At 41.5% G+C, this 19,042-nt stretch overlaps 1 protein-coding gene across 1 annotated transcript; it reads right to left on the bottom strand.

The window, feature by feature from the left end:
- Positions 1-7,723: 7,723 nt before the first annotated feature.
- cnga1a (cyclic nucleotide gated channel subunit alpha 1a) lies at positions 7,724-18,845 on the bottom strand. Its single transcript, XM_071407021.1, has 11 exons — positions 18,628-18,845; positions 18,220-18,336; positions 16,440-16,502; positions 15,292-15,345; positions 15,049-15,189; positions 14,780-14,884; positions 11,122-11,228; positions 10,677-10,981; positions 10,186-10,491; positions 9,375-9,986; positions 7,724-9,197 (listed from the first exon to the last, which is right to left on the bottom strand). Exons 2-11 carry the CDS (start codon positions 18,315-18,317, stop codon positions 8,952-8,954), a joined length of 2,037 nt encoding a protein of 678 aa, XP_071263122.1. The 5' UTR covers positions 18,318-18,336; positions 18,628-18,845; the 3' UTR covers positions 7,724-8,951.
- Positions 18,846-19,042: the final 197 nt, after the last annotated feature.

The following is a 19,042-nucleotide window of genomic DNA, read 5'->3' as shown; positions in this document are numbered from 1 at the left end:
TTGGACCCTGCGTTCTATGTGGTAGGTCTATGCAGGTATGGACATTATTTTGTAGCCTGGAGGGCATCGGGTTTGGTAGGGAGTGAACATATCATATTGCCTACGTATCCCTATTTCTGTATCTGAAGTCGAGCATATTAAATGTACTGTTACTTCCATCTCTTCTTCCCGCCTTCTCTCTCACCACCAATCAATCAGTCAATCAAATGTATTTATAAAGCCCCTTTTACATCAGCAGTTGTCACAAAGTGCTTCCACAGAGACCGAGCTTAAAACCCCAGAGAGCAAGCAATGCAAATGTTGAAGCTCGGTGGTTAGGAAATACTCCATAGAAAGGCTGGAACCTAGGAAGAAACCTATAGAGGAACCAGGCTCTGAGGGGTGGCCAGTCCTCTTCTGACTGTGCTGGTTGGAGATTATAAGAGTACATGGTCATTAAATAAAGGTTAAATTTAAAATACATTTTAAAAAGGCTAGATTGCTCTTCAAGATTTTCAAACATAAATAGATGACCAGCAGGGTTAAATAATAAGCACAGTAGTTGTAGAGGGTGCAACAGATCAGAACCAATAAATTGATGAACAGAATAGGGTCTACCCACTTCACCTAAATCAGACTTAATGAATTCATAAAAAATGCATCAGCTGTTTTCTAATGCAATTACTGAGTAGCCTACCCTAATTACAATCTCAGATGTAGCATACCAGGAGTGATGCTCACATAAATTGAATGATTGCACAAGAGGGATCAATGTTTCACTGGCTCAAATGTCTTTTCGACCAGTTCGATGGTAATGATTTGAACAATAAGCTACACGATTTGTAAGAGGAAAACCAATCATCAAGCACTTTAGTAAAGCAGCGCACCTGCGCTGGCTGGGACTCGTCGGGTGGAAGGTTTAACGCCATGACGACCTGTGTGCAAAGGCTTATGCCGAGCAGGTCGCGGCGGGAACTTCCCCTCCTTTCAGAAACGCTCTGGTAAATGCAAGTGACAGGGGCATTGGCAGAGATTTCATGGCTGTCACTCGGGTTCTGATGAGGCGAAGAGTTTTCTCCCTCCCTGTCTCGTTCGTTACGCACTGACTGCCCAAAATGGATATTGCCAAAGTGGAGGGGAGTTAGGAGAATAATTGCTTAAATCCCCCTGATCTAATATCCACTTACTTTGCTGCAGTGGCGCAGTCGGGTTTAAACCCATGCCTTCTGGGTCAATGTGTAGTCCATAAAGGACCCGGTCCTTTGGAAGAAGCCATGCTGTACTTGCGTATAGCAGGGACAATACAATAATCTGATAAGAATCTGTTATTTTTTCTGCAGTCTGAACAGCCAAAAAGCACATGGAATCAGATATTTCAAGCCACATTTCAAACCACCTTCGTAGGTGGTTTGAAATCAGATACAAATCTGATTCCTGGCCTTGTGACTTGTGTCTGAACAGTCAAAAACAGATTTATTTCCCCTCAAGTGGTTTTAGCATATCTTGTTGCTTCCTAGTTACTCTGTTGACAGTTTTGACAAGAACATGTGATAGCTAAACTAGCTTATTAATTGTTTACAAACAAATAAGTCAATGTGCTAGAAAGCAAAACATCTACCTAGATAGTTAGTTGACTGTGGCTAGCCAAAAAGGAATATTTTTTAAAGTTGGATCATCTTATCCTTTGAGGCTTTAAAAGTGTTTTTACACTATGGTTTTGAACATACGAAGCTACTGGGAAAAGTCCATGGCAGGCATTGTTGTCACCTTAGCTTGCTACATAGCTTCTGAGTGATAGGAAGCATGAGCACCACCACCAATCAGCCTACACCACTGCGCAAACACCCGTTGTTACTATGACAACTAGCGTAGCCATGTCGGCAATGACTACTGTCTGAACCCAGATAAATCTGATTTGGTCACTTTTAACTTGCTGTTTGGACAGTCAGTATTCCAAAATGTGTTTGAAAAACAAAACTTATTTGAGCATTAAGGCCTGCAGTGTGAAAAAGGCTTAACTGGTCTTGCACCCCACTACAAAAGTCAGATTTTCAGTCCACTTCCAAAATGCTACGGTCATGTTATATTCATTCAATACATTTAAGACTCCTAAGGCCATATTGTGCAGCGGTGTGTGTTAACTCTGGTTTTCTCGCAGATATTTCAACAGTGTGCTACTGCTCTAGACACAACACCCAATCATATCCATACTGTAGGAGAACACAATTAGGTCTCCTTTGGGAAATCACCTTGTGCATACCATTTATCCTATCCACACTCTAGAGAAGCCATGATTAGGGTTGAATCGATTTGTGTCCACAGGGGCATTTCTCAATCAGTTAAGAACACATTATTATTTACAATGACGGCCTAGGAACAGTGGGTTAACTGCCTTGTTCAGGGAAAGAACGACAGATTTTTCGCTTGTCAGCTCAGGGATTCAATCTAGCAACCTTTCAGTTACTGGCCCAACGCTCGAACCACTAGGCTACCTGCCGTCCCTATTACCAACACAAAGGCTACTGTTCCTTTCCACAAGGAGTGTGCGAACGAAACAATGTTAGCTAACTAACCAACACACAAAAGTATTTAAATGGTTTGGGTCCTTTGCACCAATGCAGAATTATAGGGCTGAAAAAAAGTAGTTTAACGCGATGAGAATAAGGGCCGAAGAATAGGCTAGAACAGAGCCAACTAATTACCTCTTTCTATATTGTGTGTACTTTATGTGGGCGTGTATACTGTATAGCCCAGTTGTAAGCCTACATACAGTATCTATGAGAGCCTTGGTTCTATATTAAAGAAGTAGTCAAGCATAAGGTTGTGTTCCTCAGAAAGCGGACTGTAATAGGGAGGGACTACCTGGACTAAGAAATCGTTTTTTATTCTTAAAAAGTTTTGCTTTTACTGAACACCACACTTTGGGCTCCCGAGTGGCGCAGCGGTCTAAGGCACTGCATCTCAGTACTTGAGGCATCACTACAGACATCCTGGTTCGATTCCAGGCTGTATCATAACCGGCTGTGATTGGGAGTCTCGTAGGGCAGCATACAATTGGCTCAGCGTGATCTGGGTTTGGCTGGTGTAGGCTCTCATTGTAAATAAAAACGTGTTCTTAGCTGACATGCCTGGTTAAATAAAAAAATTCAGTGGAGGCATATGGGTCTTCCAGGAACCACATACACTCAATCTAAAGGTGGCCTCTAGGTCAGGTCTTCCTAATGCAGCGTTGAGCTTGAAAAGAATTAGGATAATGACACTGGCATCCAATCCATGCAGATAGATACGGTTGAAACGTTCTTTCAATGTATTTTCTTGTTAACTAAAATATAATTTGGACACAAAAGAAAAGACAGATGAAGAATTAGCCTAGTCCGAGATAACAACTCTCTCCGAATACAATTAATTCACATAACAAGCTACTGCAATCCACATGGATATGGCACCTCGGAGAACTATGTGAACCGCACTTGGCCCCAAATGAAACGTGCTTCTGATCTTAAGACTCCCTTCTAGGCTGCTTTTCATTTCGTGCTTCTGTGGTTATTACTGCGTCTCAAACGACCCCAAACGATACATTTGTGGAATGAAATGAGTGTCCCTGTGTGTATGCTCCTTTTCCTGTCTGTTTCATTACCGTACCTTTAGCCTAGGCTAGCCTACTTCTCATTATGTCCTGCTGTGCTTAGTTATTAGGACTACTGTGGCTCAGTTAGGAAGCTAAAATGCTACATTGGTGAGTGGAGATTGTTGTATGCTCCCTTACGGTCTGTCTCCTGTCTGTATCATTACGGGGATATGAGATATTTCAAAGCAAGAGCTAAATTGGTAGTTTAAAACTATCTGCTTGACGCCGCTATCACCAGTCTGATTGTTGCAGAGGGACTCTGTCGGTGGAGTCTCACTTCGAGCCACCGAGAAATCAGGGATGAATGTCCAAAAAGGCTGTTAAATAGAATAGGCGTTCTTTCTCTCATAGTCAATGCTCGGCTGCACTCACGTCGGCCACCGTTATCTATACTGAACAAAATTATAAACGCAACATGCGACAATTTCAAAGATTTTACAGTTCATATAAGAAAATCAGTCATCTTAAATCAAGTCAATAATCCCTCATCTATGGATTTCACATGACTGTGAATACAGATATGCATCTGTTGGGTATTAACGGGAACTGGAACACGCTGTCGTACACGTCGATCCAGAGCATCCCAAACATGCTCAATGCTCATATGTCTGGTAAGTATGCAGGCCATGGAAGAACTGGGACATTTTCAGCTTCCAGGAATTGTATACAGATCCTTGTAACATGGGGCCGTGCATTATCATGAAATATGAGGTGATGGCGGCGGATAAATGGCACGACAATAGGCCTCAGGATCTCGTCACGGTTTCTCTGTGCAGTCAAATAACCATAGATAAAATGCAAGTATGTTTATTGTCAATTTATGCTCTGTCGCCATCTGTTTAGTTTTTCGGTCCCATGGCTTGGACCTCCTGGGTAGTGCAGCAGAAGTGCGATGCCATCTCTGATAAAATTGTGTTTTTACCACAGTGGTGGTGGGAGATGTAATGACTCTTTCTGTTTTCTTTCATAGTCTTTGTCCTGAAGTTACCTACACATGTCTGTAACAAACTCAGAATTGTAAATGTATTTTCCTACACTTGTCTAATGACAAAAGCAATGTACACATCTGCACAAATCTGCACAGATAACATACACACACACATTTGGCCTACACCAAGGCTAGAATAAACAATCAAATGTTTCCTTGAACAGGAAAGAATGCAGCCAGGGTGTCACCACATAAAGCAATGTACTTGTACATGTTTTTTGCTGGGGGAAATGGTTTTAAACATTCATGTGAAGTGCAAAATAATATACACATACAGACACACACACACACACACACACACACACACACACACACACACACACACACACACACGCATGCACACACCAGTTTTTTCCCTTTCTTCATTACTATGTAAACTTTAACAAGACAATTATTTGAACCAAAGGGCTTTCTCTGGTTTCTATGAATAATGATAAGGCAATTGAGGAAGAATATAGATTAATTAATGAGATTCATCCTGGGGCTTCCCATGAGATGTGAGGCAGGACCTAATGCCCTGTGTCACGTCTGTCATCATGGGTAATTGTTTTTCTCCTCTCTTCTCTCCCAACTATCAGTTCTTGCCTCTAAACACATTAAAGTTAATGGCCAAATACAGCATGACAGTAAAAGGATGTGGAGCTGGGGATAGTTACACTAACAATGGAAGCATTACCATAAGGTAGAGGTCATTATACTATGTGATTTACAGTAAAATGTGAGGCTATTCGAGCAGCATATACAGTGCCTTCGGAAAGTATTCAGACACCTTGACTTTTTCCATATTTTGTTGTTACAGCCTTATTCTAAAATGGATTAAATAGAATAAAATCCTCAGCAATCTACACAAAATAACCCATAATTACAAAGTGAAAACCGTATTTTTAAAATGTTACCAAATGTATTAAAAATAATAAACAGAAATACCTTATTTACATAAGTATTCAGACCCTTTGCTATGAGACTCGAAATTCAACTCAGGTGCATCCTGTTTCCATTGATCATCCTTGAGATGTTTCTACAACTTGATTGGAGTCCACCTGTGGTCAATTAAATTGATTGGACATGATTTGGAAAAGCACACACCTGTCTATAAAAGGTCCCACAGTTGACATGTCAGAGCAAAAACCAAGCCACGAGGTCAAAGGAATTGTATGTAGAGCTCCGAGAAAGGATTGTGTCGAGGCACAGATCAGGGGAAGGGTAACAAAACATTTCTGCAGCATTGAAGGTCCCCAAGAACACAGTGGTCTGCATCATTAAATGGAGAAAAAAATTGGAACGAACCAAGGCTCTTCCTAGAGCTGTCGGCTCAGCCAAACTGAGCAATCGGGGAAGAAGGGCCTTGGTCAGGGAGGTGACCAAGAACCCGATGGTCACTCTGACAGAGCTCTAGAGTTCCTTTGTGGAGATGGGAGAAACTTCCAGAAGGGCAACCATCTCTGCAGCACTCCACCAATCAGGCCTTTATGGTAGAGTGGCCAGACGGAAGCAACTCCTCTGTAAAAGGCACCTAAAGACTCTCAGACCATGAGAAACAAGATTCTCTGGTGTGATGAAACCAAGAATGAACTCTTTGGCCTGAATGCCAAGCATCACGTCTGGAGGAAACCTGGCACCATCCCTACGGTGAGGCATGGTGGTGGCAGCACCATGCTGTGGGGATGTTTTTCAGTGGCAGGGACTGGAAGACTAGTCAGGGTTGAGGCACAGATGAACGGAGAGATCCTTTATGAAAACCTGCTCCAGAGCGCTCAGGACAACGACCCTAAGAACAAAGCCAAGACAACGCAGGAGTGGCTTCGGGACAAGTCTCTGAATGTCCTTGAGTGGCCCAGCCAGAGATAGCTGTGCAGCAATGCTCCCCATCCATCCTGACACAGCTTGAAAGGATCTGCAGAGAAGAATGGGAGAAACTCGCCAAATACAGGTGTGCCAAGCTTGTAGCGTCATACCCAAGAATACTTGATTCTGTAATTGCTGCCAAAGGTGCTTCAACAAAGTACTGAGTAAAGGGTCTGAATAGTTATGTAAATGTGATATTTCCATTTTTATTTGTAATAAATTTGCTAAAATTTAAATCATTGTGGGGTAATCATTGTGGGGTATTGTGTGTATTGTGCGTAGATTGATGAGGGAAATAGCGATTGAATAAATTTTAGAATACAGCTGTAACATTACAACATTTAGAAAAATGGCACTTTCCAAAGGCACTGTATATTAAATTCAATAACATCAGCCCAGTTCACAATTATAAGAGGAAACCATTGGGAGGGGTTGAGATTAAAATCAGATTGAAAATGTGAGTTGAGGAGTTATAGAAGGTCGTTCGATCTAACACGCACACACAATAAGAAATTACTGGAAAAAGCAACAATAATAGCAAAATGATCAACTTAATTCTTATCAAAACATCATTAGACATGTAAATAATGTCATCTAAAATAAAAATTTACCAAAATACACAGTTATTTTAGAAAAATTCTGTCAAATGAATTCTGTCAAATGAAATATATATTTTTCTTTTATATAATGTGCAGCTTTTTTCCAAAGTAGAATCCACATAAGTACTATAAAGAAGATTTACCATCATTTGATTGTTGTATCATTTAGTTTTTAGAATTTTGTTGTAAAAACACAATTTGTTATATTTATGTGGTACAAAGGGGCGGTACACCAACATTTTAAATACACCTAATTTTATTGATCCCTCGAGACAATGACCAAATATATCTCTTAGTTTTCTTTATTTACTGCTAGTGAAGCAATGGGAGTAGTATGGTCTATGGCAGGAAGCTTCAAAAAGCATGCCCAAATCCTCAAAGTCACTTTAAACCAAATGTTATAGCAACCAAAATACCATAACAAGTTTCATATATAGAATGTTGAAGGGTATTATAGGAATAGTTTTCAGAGAATACACATCAATACAGCTCTCTGTGTAGATTCAGAGCGTATTCGAGTTCTGTACTGCAGTTCTATCAATTATACAGTATATACCATTGGAAGACTTTGTATACCATTGTCAGATTTTTATATGCACAAAGATACGTTAATCTTGGCTTTGTACGCGATATGTGGTTGTAACGGCCGTCGTATGAAGAAGGTGCAGACCAAAGCACAGCGTGGGAAGTGTTCATGATTATTTATTTAAAAAACTGAACACTGAGACAAAATAACAAAATGTAACAACACGAAACAGTTCTGTCTGGTGAAGACACAAAAACAGAAAACAACTACCCACAAAGCATCGGTGGGGAGAAGCTACCTAAGTATGGTTCTCAATCAGAGACAACGATAGACAGCTGCCTCTGATTGAGAACCACACCCTGCCAAAACCATAGAAATACAAAACATAGAATGCCCACCCAAATCACACCCTGACCTAACTAAATAGAGACATAAAAAGCTCTCTACGGTCAGGGCGTGACAGTGGTATAGAAAAGTACATTCTTAGGTGAGTACATGGGGAGCTACATCTCTGCAGATGATCTGTCTATCTGTAAAAATCACTGATACAGGTCCCCCTCCAACCTCTGGTGTTATTGATAACTTGTTATTATATCTACAGATAAACCTAGATTCCAAACAAGGTCCTATCTATCAAATTACTATAGGTGGAATTAGTTGTTTTTGGCTGGGGTCGAAATTACCCCAAAATACTAGCATTTTTTTAAAGTCCATATTGATAAAGAAACACTAACTAATGATATACGTAGATGTATTAAGAAAACATTGATTGACAAAGTCATGAAACATTTGAAGAATTTAATAAACTAACTTTGGGCTAAAAAATATTGATAGTAGTTTGAGAGTTAACTACAGCACAATAGTCAAGCTTGGGCAGTAATTTCTTTCCGACTGGCAGTTTGCCAATTCATATCATATACTTTCTTCATGTGGTCAATTTGTGCGTTACACATGGGGTCCAAACATTGAAAAAAGACATTTACATTTACATTTAAGTCATTTAGCAGACGCTCTTATCCAGAGCGACTTACAAATTGGTGCATTCACCTTATGATATCCAGTGGAACAACCACTTTACAATAGTGCATCTAACTCTTTAGACCAGTGTGAAAGTGATACATGTAGTTTTATGGCCTCTGGTGCCCTCTAGTAGTTGAATTATCTTAATAAAAAGAGTGTAATAAGTCTGTTCCATCAGGTTTCAATAATCATAGATTTCCCAAAAGCTGAAAACCCTTCAACAAGCAAAAATAGCCTTTTGTTTTGACCAATATTCAAGCAGACTTCAATTCAAGCAGTTTTAATTTTTCTAATAGTCTATATCCAGTTAGCTCAAATCGTGTTAAGACCACACAAAAAAGTGTTTGTTTTTTCCTCACAAAAACTCTACTTCTTCTCCTCCTCCTCTTTCTTCTCCTCATCCTTCTTCTCTTCTGCCTCCCCTTCTTTTTTCTCCTCCTCCCCTCCCTCCTTCTCCTCCTCATCTAGGTCCTCCTCGGCTACAACCTCTCCAGTCAGCCGCTCTATCTCAGCGATGCGTTCCCTCGTGGCCCTCTGGCTGATGCTGTAGTCTCCCAGCAGCTTCTTCAGCTTGGTCTGCATCAACTCCAGGTTGCTGTACATGCGGTTCACCTTAAATAAAAATAATAATAATAAAATGTCACATTTAGAATGCACTTTACGTTGTACAACATTTTTAAAGTCCTACAGTTTGTGCATTAAAATACTAAAAACAAGAAACAGATAACTCTACAAAAAGGCAGTTACGTAAAGCAAATATTTTTTAAGGCAAGTTTTAAAAGTTCCAACCTTTTCCTCGATTTCTGTGGTTTCGGGGATAATTTTGGAAGGGTCCAGTTCCAGCAGGCCGTCCTTCAGCAAGATCTGACGACCTTTCTCCTCCAGCATGCCCTTGGCTTCCGGGTACTCGGTCAATGACTCCATCAGGTCATCCTTGGACAGGCAGAAGAGATCTGAGTAGCCAATGCTGCGGATGTTGGCCGTCCTCCGGTTCCCTGCCTTAGAACCCTTTATCGCTAGGATACTGATCTCCCCAAAGTAGCTGCCGTCTCCCAGCACGCAGAACTGCTTGACGCCATCATCAGCCACCACCGCCAGCTTGCCCTCCTTGACAATATACATCTCACGGCCGATGTCGCCCTTCTTACAGATGTAGTCGCCAGGACTGAAGACCTGGGGCTGCAACTTGAGCACCAGCTCAATTAGCAGGCCCGCTTCACAGTCAGCGAAGATGCGGACCTTCTTGAGAGTATCCAGGTGGACGTTAATGGCAATTTCGGCCCTGAGCTTATCGGGCAGGTACCGCAGCGTCTCCCTTTCGTCCTGAGCCTTGTCGTTGGTCCACAGGTAGTCGAACCACGTGATGACTCGCAGCTCCAGTTCCTTGTCCACCTTCCACTTCTGTAGAGGTGTTATAGGGAGAAATTGACTCGTATTCATGATATATAAGACAACTACCTACAGTTGTGACGCACCACTTGCCCTTCCAACCCCACAATGGGCGCTAACATAATTTCTATAAAGTGTAATAGTGCACCAACATTTGAGTCAACAAATCCTCAGTACTTTGATGGCTCCATTACGAACCCCACACACGCACCTGCATGTACTGCTTGATGTTGTCGATGCGTGCCTGAAACTCGACCCGCGCGGCGCTGATGTTGGAGATCATGGAGCTGATGTTGCCCACCAGGGTGGCGAAGATAAGCACACCCACAAGGAAGTCCAGCACATGGAAGAAGAACTCTGAGTCCAGCTCCGGGGATGGCGTCTCGCCGATGGTGGTCAGCGTCAGCGTGGACCAGTAGAGACTGAAGGAGTACTTCCTCCCCAGTTCGCCGAACTCTGGCTCTTCTGGGTCATTCAGGTCCGGGTAGACCCAGGGGTCAGAGCCGAAGCCGATGGACTAGATTCATTGATTAATTGATTACCCGATTTTTGTATAATAAATGTACACCATAAAAGCACAAAGAAATGAAAGCATTAAACAAGTATTATTGGGCATAGGACAAAACAGGTCTAAGAAATGCATATGATGAGCAGATATCGACATCACAATAAATACATCCAGCAGCTGAGAAACTCAAAGACCTTAGAGAAGGAGTAGTAGAGGCAGGCGTTCCAGTGGATGATGATGATGATGTACATGACCAGGTTGGAGATGCGGAAAAGGTTGGTGTAATTGGTCTTGGTCTCGGTGCGGGTGAAGAACTCCATCATACGCGTGATTCGGAGGAGCTTGTTGAGGCGGATCTCGGGGTAGTTGATCCCCAGGTAGATGTAAAACACATCGGTGGGCAGCATGGAGACGGCGTCCAGCTTGAACTGGAGGCTGCTGATATAACGCTCCCACAGCAGCTTCTTGTCTTTGACCAGCAGGCCTTGCTCCAGGTAGGCTGAGAAAATATATTGTAAGAAATAATAAAAGTATCATGCGTAATAATAGAACTGCGACATGCGATGTATCAATTTGAAAGAGCGGACATAAAACATAAAATGAAAGGAAATTAAAACACACTCATACACACACACACACCTGTCCTGGTCCTGAAGGCCATGTCAGCCAGGTAGAGGACATCAGAGATGTAGTCCAGAATCATCCAGGTGACTAGGTGATTATGCTGCAGCTCCTCAAAGCAGGCCCTGACACACAGGAGACAGAGCAGAGAAAACTGTTAGATGCTCAACCATGCTTTAATACAAGTATCTCAAACAAATTGTGACAGTCTTTAAAAGGAAATGCACTCAGTACTTCAAGTGGGAATTTACTTGCAGGTGAGTAAGAAGATAATATGAAGTTACACAAAAAAAGAATTTACTGGAAAAGCTTTATATTTACTATTTTCTATATTGTGAAATTATAGTGAAGACATCAAAACTATGAAATAACACATTTGGAATCATGTAGTAACCAAAACAGTGTTAAACAAATTGAAATATATTTTATATTTGAGATTCTTCAAAGTTGCCACCCTTTGCCTTGATGACAGCTTTGCACACTCTTGGCATTCTCTCAACCAGGTTCATGAATGCATTTCAATTAACAGGTGTGCCTTGTTAAAAGTTAATTTGGGGAATTTCCTTCCTTCTTAATGCATTTGAGCATATCAGTTGCGGTGTGACAATGTAGGAGTGGTATACAGAATATAGCCCTATTTGGTAAAAGACCAAGTCCATATTATGGCAAGAACATCTCATATAATTAAAGGGAAATGACAGTCCATCATTACTTTAAGACATGAAGATCAGTCAATGCGGAAAATGTTAAGAACTTTTAAAGTTTCTTTAAGTGCAGTCGCAAAAAACCTTCAAGCGCTATGATGAAACTGGCTCTCATGAGGACCGCCACAGGAAAGGAAGACCCAGAGTTACCTGTGCTGCAGAGGATACGTTCATTAGAGTTAACTGCACATCAGATTGCAGCCCAAATAAATGCTTCACAGAGTTCAAGTAACAGACACATCTCAACATCAACTGTTCAGAGGAGACTGTGTGAATCAGGCCTTCATGGTCGAATTGCTGCAAAGAAAATACTACTAAAGGACACCAAAAAGAAGAAGAGACTTGCTTGGGCCAAGAAACATGAGTAATGGACATTAGACCAGCGTAAATCTGTCCTTTGGTCCAAATTTGAGATTTTTGGTTCCGAACACTGTGTCTTTGTGAGACGCAGAGTAGGTGAACGGATGATCTCTGCATGTGTGGTTCCCACAGTGGAGCATGGAGGAGGATGTCTGATGTTGTGAGGGTGCTTTGCTGGTGACTTAACCAGCATGGCTACCACAGCATTCTTCAGCGATACGCCATCCCATCTGGTTTGCGCTTAGTGGGACTATCATTTATTTTTCAACAGGACAATGACCCAACACGCCTCTAGGCTGTGTAAGGGCTATTTGACCCTTACACAGAGAATGTGCGGTCCTTCACGGACACTTTGACCCATACTGGAGAAATGAGAAACTGCGACTCTGAGGCCAGGAGAATGAAACTCGAGAAACGCTTTGAATTTGATACCATTGTGTAAAAAAAATCTAAATGTTACCTCTCACATATTATATATGAAGAGTTCCCTGGAGTGCACAAAAAAAACATGATTTAGGATAATACATACAAACGGAGATATGTTTTTGCAAAATAACCCCTAATATGTTGTACAGTTTAATCGGGATTCATAACTAATTGGATATGTAATTATTAAACAATACTTGTATGTTATGAAATGTATTCTAATAAATAATAAGGTGAACAGTAGGACAGATTAAGTTTAAACTGATGCCGTTTTCGATGCCTCAGGCGGGCAGATACGAGTGCACAGTTTCATATTGTTTTCACATGTTTGTTGCGCAGAACTGTCAATGTGATAATGGCCCTGTCATTGTCAGTTACAATCAGGGTAATTACCACACCTGAAGGTGTTACGCAATTGGGTAGCTTTGACAATCAAATGAGTGGGTATTAAAAAGGCATGCAATTACAATGCGTAATGCCGCACAATGGCTGTTTTGGCACTGTTGGAAGATTTGGCGAATGGAAGAACTCTGAGAGAGCGAATTTCCAGAGACTAAGATTAACTGGCCAATGATGATGAGTGGCTTATGAGCCATTTCCGATTACCAAGCGCTGTTCTCTTGGATCTCTGTGCTGTAGTGGGCCCAGCTTTACAGAGAAGGACCTGCAGAAACCAAGCCGCGCCTGTCCCACTTCAACTCTTTGGCAACCTCATTAATAGCGTCGATGGTGTCTCTTTGCGTTTGCAGGACTGCATCTGCGAGGACACGGCCGCTGGAGGGCTGTGACGCACGAGGTGCAGTGGAGACACCTAGGCTGGGCGCACTCAGCTCCTGCTCAGCTGCAGCACCACCAGCACCACTGGAACACGCAGTGACAAAAAAAAAAAAAGGCAATTGTTTGTGTAAATAAATGTTTAAACACCAACTTCAATGCATTTGGTTTACTCTATACAAACAAGAGAATACTAATTACATACCTGGATCATCCGGTGCATCTTGCGTATCTTGCATGCCCATGTCCCCCTCCACCTCAGTCACTACTCCACCCAGGAGGGATTCCCGTATAATACCAGCAAGTCGCTCATTAAGGGGGTTGAGCTCCGGTGTCCTCTTTCCCCCACCTGTGGCACAAACACTTTGTCTGTGTAAGGCCTTTTGGCCTCCACTTTTATGTCGGACCACTTCTTATTTCTGAGAGGATCCGACCTTCTGAGCCAGCAACATTCACAGCACCCGCCACATGCTACAACTCTAATGCATTTTTGGCATTTGTAATGCCCACACCAAACAATATAATTTTTCTTGGTTCAACTTCCCCTACAAGAACTTCCATTTCACACTGGGTGAAATTTCTTTTTTTAGCCTTTCTGTCGGGATTTGCCGTCATTGTCGTCATGCAGTCAGTATGGATGAATATTAATTAGGGGTGTTTCACTGACTATTTATAGGCAACTATGGGAGTTAAAAAGGTGGGACAAGACGCTCGCTCGCTTGCGCCAAATTTCGAGTTGATTATGATTTATAAAGGGAAACCAGCGTGGGACGTGTGTGTGTGCTGTTATCAATCAGAGTATTTTTGTGTGTAAGCAATTTGTGTTTCGTCCGTACGCCACCTTTTGACGTGAAACCTACGCACAGTTTTATAAATGAGGCCCCTGGCCTCCACAATCACCCGACCTCAAGCCAAATGAGATGGTTTGGAATGATATGGATCGCAGAGTGATACAAAAGCAGCCAAAAAGTGCTCAGCATATGTGGGAACTCCTTCAAGACTGTTGGAAAAGCATTCCAGGAGAAGCTGGTTGAGAGAATGCCAAGAGTGTGCAAAGCTGTCATCAAGGCAAAGGGTGGCTACTTTGAAGAATCTCACATATAAAATATTTTTCAATTTGTTTAACCCTTTTTTGGTTACTACATGATTTCATATGTGTTATTTCATGGTGTTGATGTCTTCATTATTATTCTACAATGTAGAAAATAGTAAAAATAAAGAAAACCCCTTGAATGAGTAGGTGTGTCCAAACATTTGACTGGTACTGTATAAAAGGGGAAACTTTGTAAAAAAAGAACTTAAAAACTTGTTTTATAACCTCAGAATTGTTTTATAACCTCAGAATCCATTCCATGCTACTAACTAACTATATATTTTAAACAAACTATATATTTTAAACAGTACATTTTTACCTGGCTATTATCATGGTCCAATTGTACATGACTGGTATTGTGATAATGAACAGCCAGTTGTAGTACAGACTGCCCGCTGGATTGATGAAAAACACTTCTTTGGGCCTGCAAGGAAAGGAAGATGGAGAAGTTAATTTAATACTTAATACTTAATACATTATACCTAATGATAATAATATACTTCATATTTCATTTAAACATAGTCATATACAGATATCAATGCTGATATCAGTATATCGCTTCGGGTGAGATATTACTATCATACACACCCCTCCTTTTTCTCTTTCTCCTTTTTCTCCTTTTCCTCTTTTTCCTTTTTTTCTTTCTCCTCCTTTTCTTTCTCCTCCTTTTCTTTTTCCTCCTTTTCTTTCTCCTCCTGCTCTTTCTGCTTCTTCTTTTCTTTCTTTTTCCTGAGAAAACAAATACAAGTTTTTGAAGCTTTTGTGCATGTAACCTCTGTTATATCTAACTATGCAGTATTCATGGAAATGAGCGACAAATTAGGTGCTTACTCTTTTTTCTCTTTCTTTTCTTTCTTCTCCTTTTTCTTCTTTTTCTTCTCCTCCCTGGGGTAAAGGACACATCTTATGACACACACACACAGACACACACACACACACACACACTGAGAGTTGCCATGGCAGCCGTAATGGCTACCAGACTGTGCTGCTGTCTCTCTGTAAATAATTTCTGATACATTGTAACAGGCAGGAGATCCAAAAGGGTGGGCTTATTTCAGGCAAAGTGAGGGCTGCCCTTGGGGCCACCTGCTGTGGGGCCAATGTGGAGCCGATAAGCAAAGGCGCATATGTCCAATGTGGGTAGCCTACGCGGAGACAATATTTTCACCCACATCGTGCCATTGTGGAAGTTTGCCAGGTAGCTACTAGCTTGCAAACTGACTAAATAGCAGTGTTATATTTTTAAATGCCGTGGCTTGAGGTTGAGGAGAAGTCCGAAGCGGAAGGACAGTTGAGATGGCTTGCGGTGATGGCAGAGGCTTGAGGACTGTAATAGCCTACTTTGCACTACTGATAAGGGGTGAGCTTCCTGACGCCAGCGACATCACCCAGGTGGGTGCTACTTTTTGGTAGTGGAGGAGTAGCTGCCAAAGTCAAGTGGCTACGCTACGGGGTGCGCTGCTTAATGACTCTGGACCTATCTGATCCTGTCCCGACGACTCCCCCCTGGCTGTGACCGCCATGCTTCATCCCTGTGACCGTGATGCTGCCTCCCACCACTCAGGAGGACATTGATGCTAAAAAACAAACTGCTTCAGCTCCCATCCTAACTTTGGGGCGGCAGGTAGACTAGTGGTTAGAGCGTTGGACTATTAACCAAAAGGTTGCAAGCTCAAATCCCCGAGCTGACAAGGTGAAAATCTGTCTTTCTGTCCCTGAACAAGGCAGTTAACCCACTGTTCATAGGCTGTCATTGTAAATAAGAATTTGTTCTTTACTGACTTGCCTAGTTAAACAAAGGTAAAATAATAAATAAACTTCCTGATTTTTTTTACTGTTTTTGCTTACTTGTACGTGCTGGGTACGAATTTAGCTTTTAGTTGCCATTTATGGCCAACATGTAATGTAATAAAACTACTACTACCACTACTACACACACACACAACACACACACACACAGTATATGTGGACTGACTCACTCCTCATTGTTGTTACTGTTGTTCACATTGAACAGACGCCCTGGGCCAGGAGAAGTTTCATCTCTGGAAACAACAAACAATTTTTTTAAATACAGCCAATAAAAACACGGCGACATCAATAAAGTTCAGTATCAAACTACAATTGGACCAACAAGTATACAGATATACAGTTATACAGAAGTTGGAAGTTCATTGAAACTCGTTTTTCAACCACTCCACAAATTTTTTGTTAACAAACTATAGTTTTGGCAAGTCGGTTAGGACATCTACTTTGTGCATGACACAAGTCATTTTTATTTAACTTATAATTCACCGTTTCACAATTCCAGTGGGTCAGAAATGTACATATACTAAGTTGAGTGTGCCTTTAAACAGCTTGGAAAATTCCAGAAAATGATGTCATGGCTTTAGAAGCTTCTGATAGGCTAATTGGCATCATTTGAGTCAATTTGGAGGTGTACATGTGGATGTATTTCAAGGCCTACCTTCAAACTCAGTGCCTCTTTTCTTGACATCATGGGAAAATCAAAAGAAATCAGCCACAAAATTGTAGACCTACACAAGACTGGTTCATCTTTGGGAGCAATTTCCAAACGCCTGAAGGTACCACATTCATCTGTACAAACAATAGTACGCAAGTATAAACACCATGGGACCACGCAGCTGTCCTACTGTTTAGGAAGGAGACGCGTTCTGTCTCCCAGAGATGAACATACTTTAGTGCGAAAAGTGCAAATCAATCCCAGAGCAACAGCAAAGGACCTTGTGAAGATGCTGGAGGAAACAGGTACAAAAGTATCTACATCCACAGTAAAACGAGTCCTATATCAACATAACCTGAAAGGCCACTCATTAAAGAAGAAGCCACTGCTCCAAAACCGCCATTAAAAAAAGCCAGACTACGGTTTGTAACTGCACATGGGGACAAAGATTGTACTTTTTGGAGAAATGTCCTCTGGTCTGATGAAACAAAAATAGAACTGTTTGGCCATAATGACCATCGTTATGTTTGGAGGATAAAGGGGGAGGCTTGCAAGCCGAAGAACCCCATCCCAACCATGAAGAACGGCGGGGGTGGCTGCATCATGTTGTGGGGGTGCTTTGCGGCAGGAGGGACTGGTGCACTTCTCAAAATAGATGGCGTCATGAGGAAGTAAAATTATGTGGATATTTTGAAGCAACATCTCAAGACATCAGCAACATCTCAAGACATCAGTCAGGAAGTTAAAGCTTGGTCGCAAATGGGTCTTCCAAATGGACAATGACCCCAAGCATACTTCCAAAGTTGTGGCAAAATGGCTTAAGGGCAACAAAGTCAAGGTATTGGAGTGGCCATCACAAAGCCCTGACCTCAATCCCATAGAAAATTTGTGGGCAGACATGAAAAAGCGTGTGTGAGCAAGGAGGCCTACAAACATGACTCAGTTACACCAGCTCTGTCAGGAGGAATGCGCCCACATTCACCCAAGCTTGTGGAAGGCTACCCAAAACATTTGACCCAAGTTAAACAATTTAAAGGCAATGCTACCAAATACTAATTGAGTGTATACAAACTTCTGACCCACTGGGAATGTGATGACAGAAATAAAAGCTGAAATAAATCATTCTCTCTACTATTATTCTAACATTTCACATTCTTAAAATAAAGTGGGGATCCTAACTGACCTAAGACAGGGAATTTTTACTAGGATTAAATGTCAGGAATTGTGAAAAACTGAGTTTAAATGTATTTGGCTAACGTGTATGTGAACTTCTGACTTCAACTGTATGTATTGTTTACATTTCATCCTCACTGTCCTCCTCTGTGTCTGTGGCCATGTTTGGAGAAATGCGAGGCGCAACCGCCAGGAACGGACGAGTGCTTGATGTGCTGATCATGGCAGCCAATCTGGGTAGCCTATCAAACACAAAGCAAATGGAGACATATTGTCCTTATGCCAAAAACATTAATGTTCTTGCATTGTAAAACTGCATATAATGAATGTATTCAATACAACATGGTTTACATATTGACAACAAAGTAGATTTTTTTTTTTAAGTGAATTATAGAGTCATACTAGACATCCATATATTACTGCTAATGTTGTTATGGTTTTATCTTGACAACAGATGAAAAAATATCCCAGTTACAAGGACCACAACTTTGTTTACTGAATAAAATACTACATTCAGTTTCATGTAGCCTTACCTTGACGTCTAGTCAGCATAGTGCACTGTCCATAGTCATCACAGACCTCAAGATAAGCAGTCCTATAGTACCCACTCCACACAGACACTTAATCCAAGTGTAATGTAAATATAGATAAACAGCCTATCAAGTTATATATCACACCGATATACAGCTAATTTGATGAATGGATACAAAATAAGCATGGTGCAGTAGTGGTGTCATTGAGTCCTCCTGACCCTGAGTGGGATTTGAGGATTATGGAGATGGATGAAAGTGGCTGTGGTGGAAAAGTCTCAGGGCGGTCACCCTCCTCCACTCCCTTTCTATGTTTAGAGCCCTTTGCGGCACCACTCCAGAATGAATGCATTTTATTTGACAATAAATAATAAAATACATCAAGTTGCCTCATCCATCCAGCAATACAATACACAAA

Source organism: Salvelinus alpinus, chromosome 6 (assembly GCF_045679555.1).
Source record: "Salvelinus alpinus chromosome 6, SLU_Salpinus.1, whole genome shotgun sequence".
Classification (NCBI taxonomy): Eukaryota; Metazoa; Chordata; class Actinopteri; order Salmoniformes; family Salmonidae; genus Salvelinus; species Salvelinus alpinus.
The sequence above is the reverse complement of the archived record's forward strand: the minus strand, read 5'-3'. Positions and strand labels throughout refer to the sequence as shown.

Bases quoted from the DNA above. Each gene is read 5' to 3' on its own strand.
- cnga1a (XM_071407021.1), bottom strand. From the start codon at position 18,317: ATGATCAGCACATCAAGCACTCGTCCGTTCCTGGCGGTTGCGCCTCGC. The intron at 15,346-16,439 runs GTGAGTCAGTCC...CCTTTACCCCAG, and splicing joins AACAGTAACAACAATGAGGA to GGAGGAGAAGAAAAAGAAGA. The intron at 11,229-14,779 runs GTAAAAATGTAC...CCTGTGTGTCAG, and splicing joins TGGACCATGATAATAGCCAG to GGCCTGCTTTGAGGAGCTGC.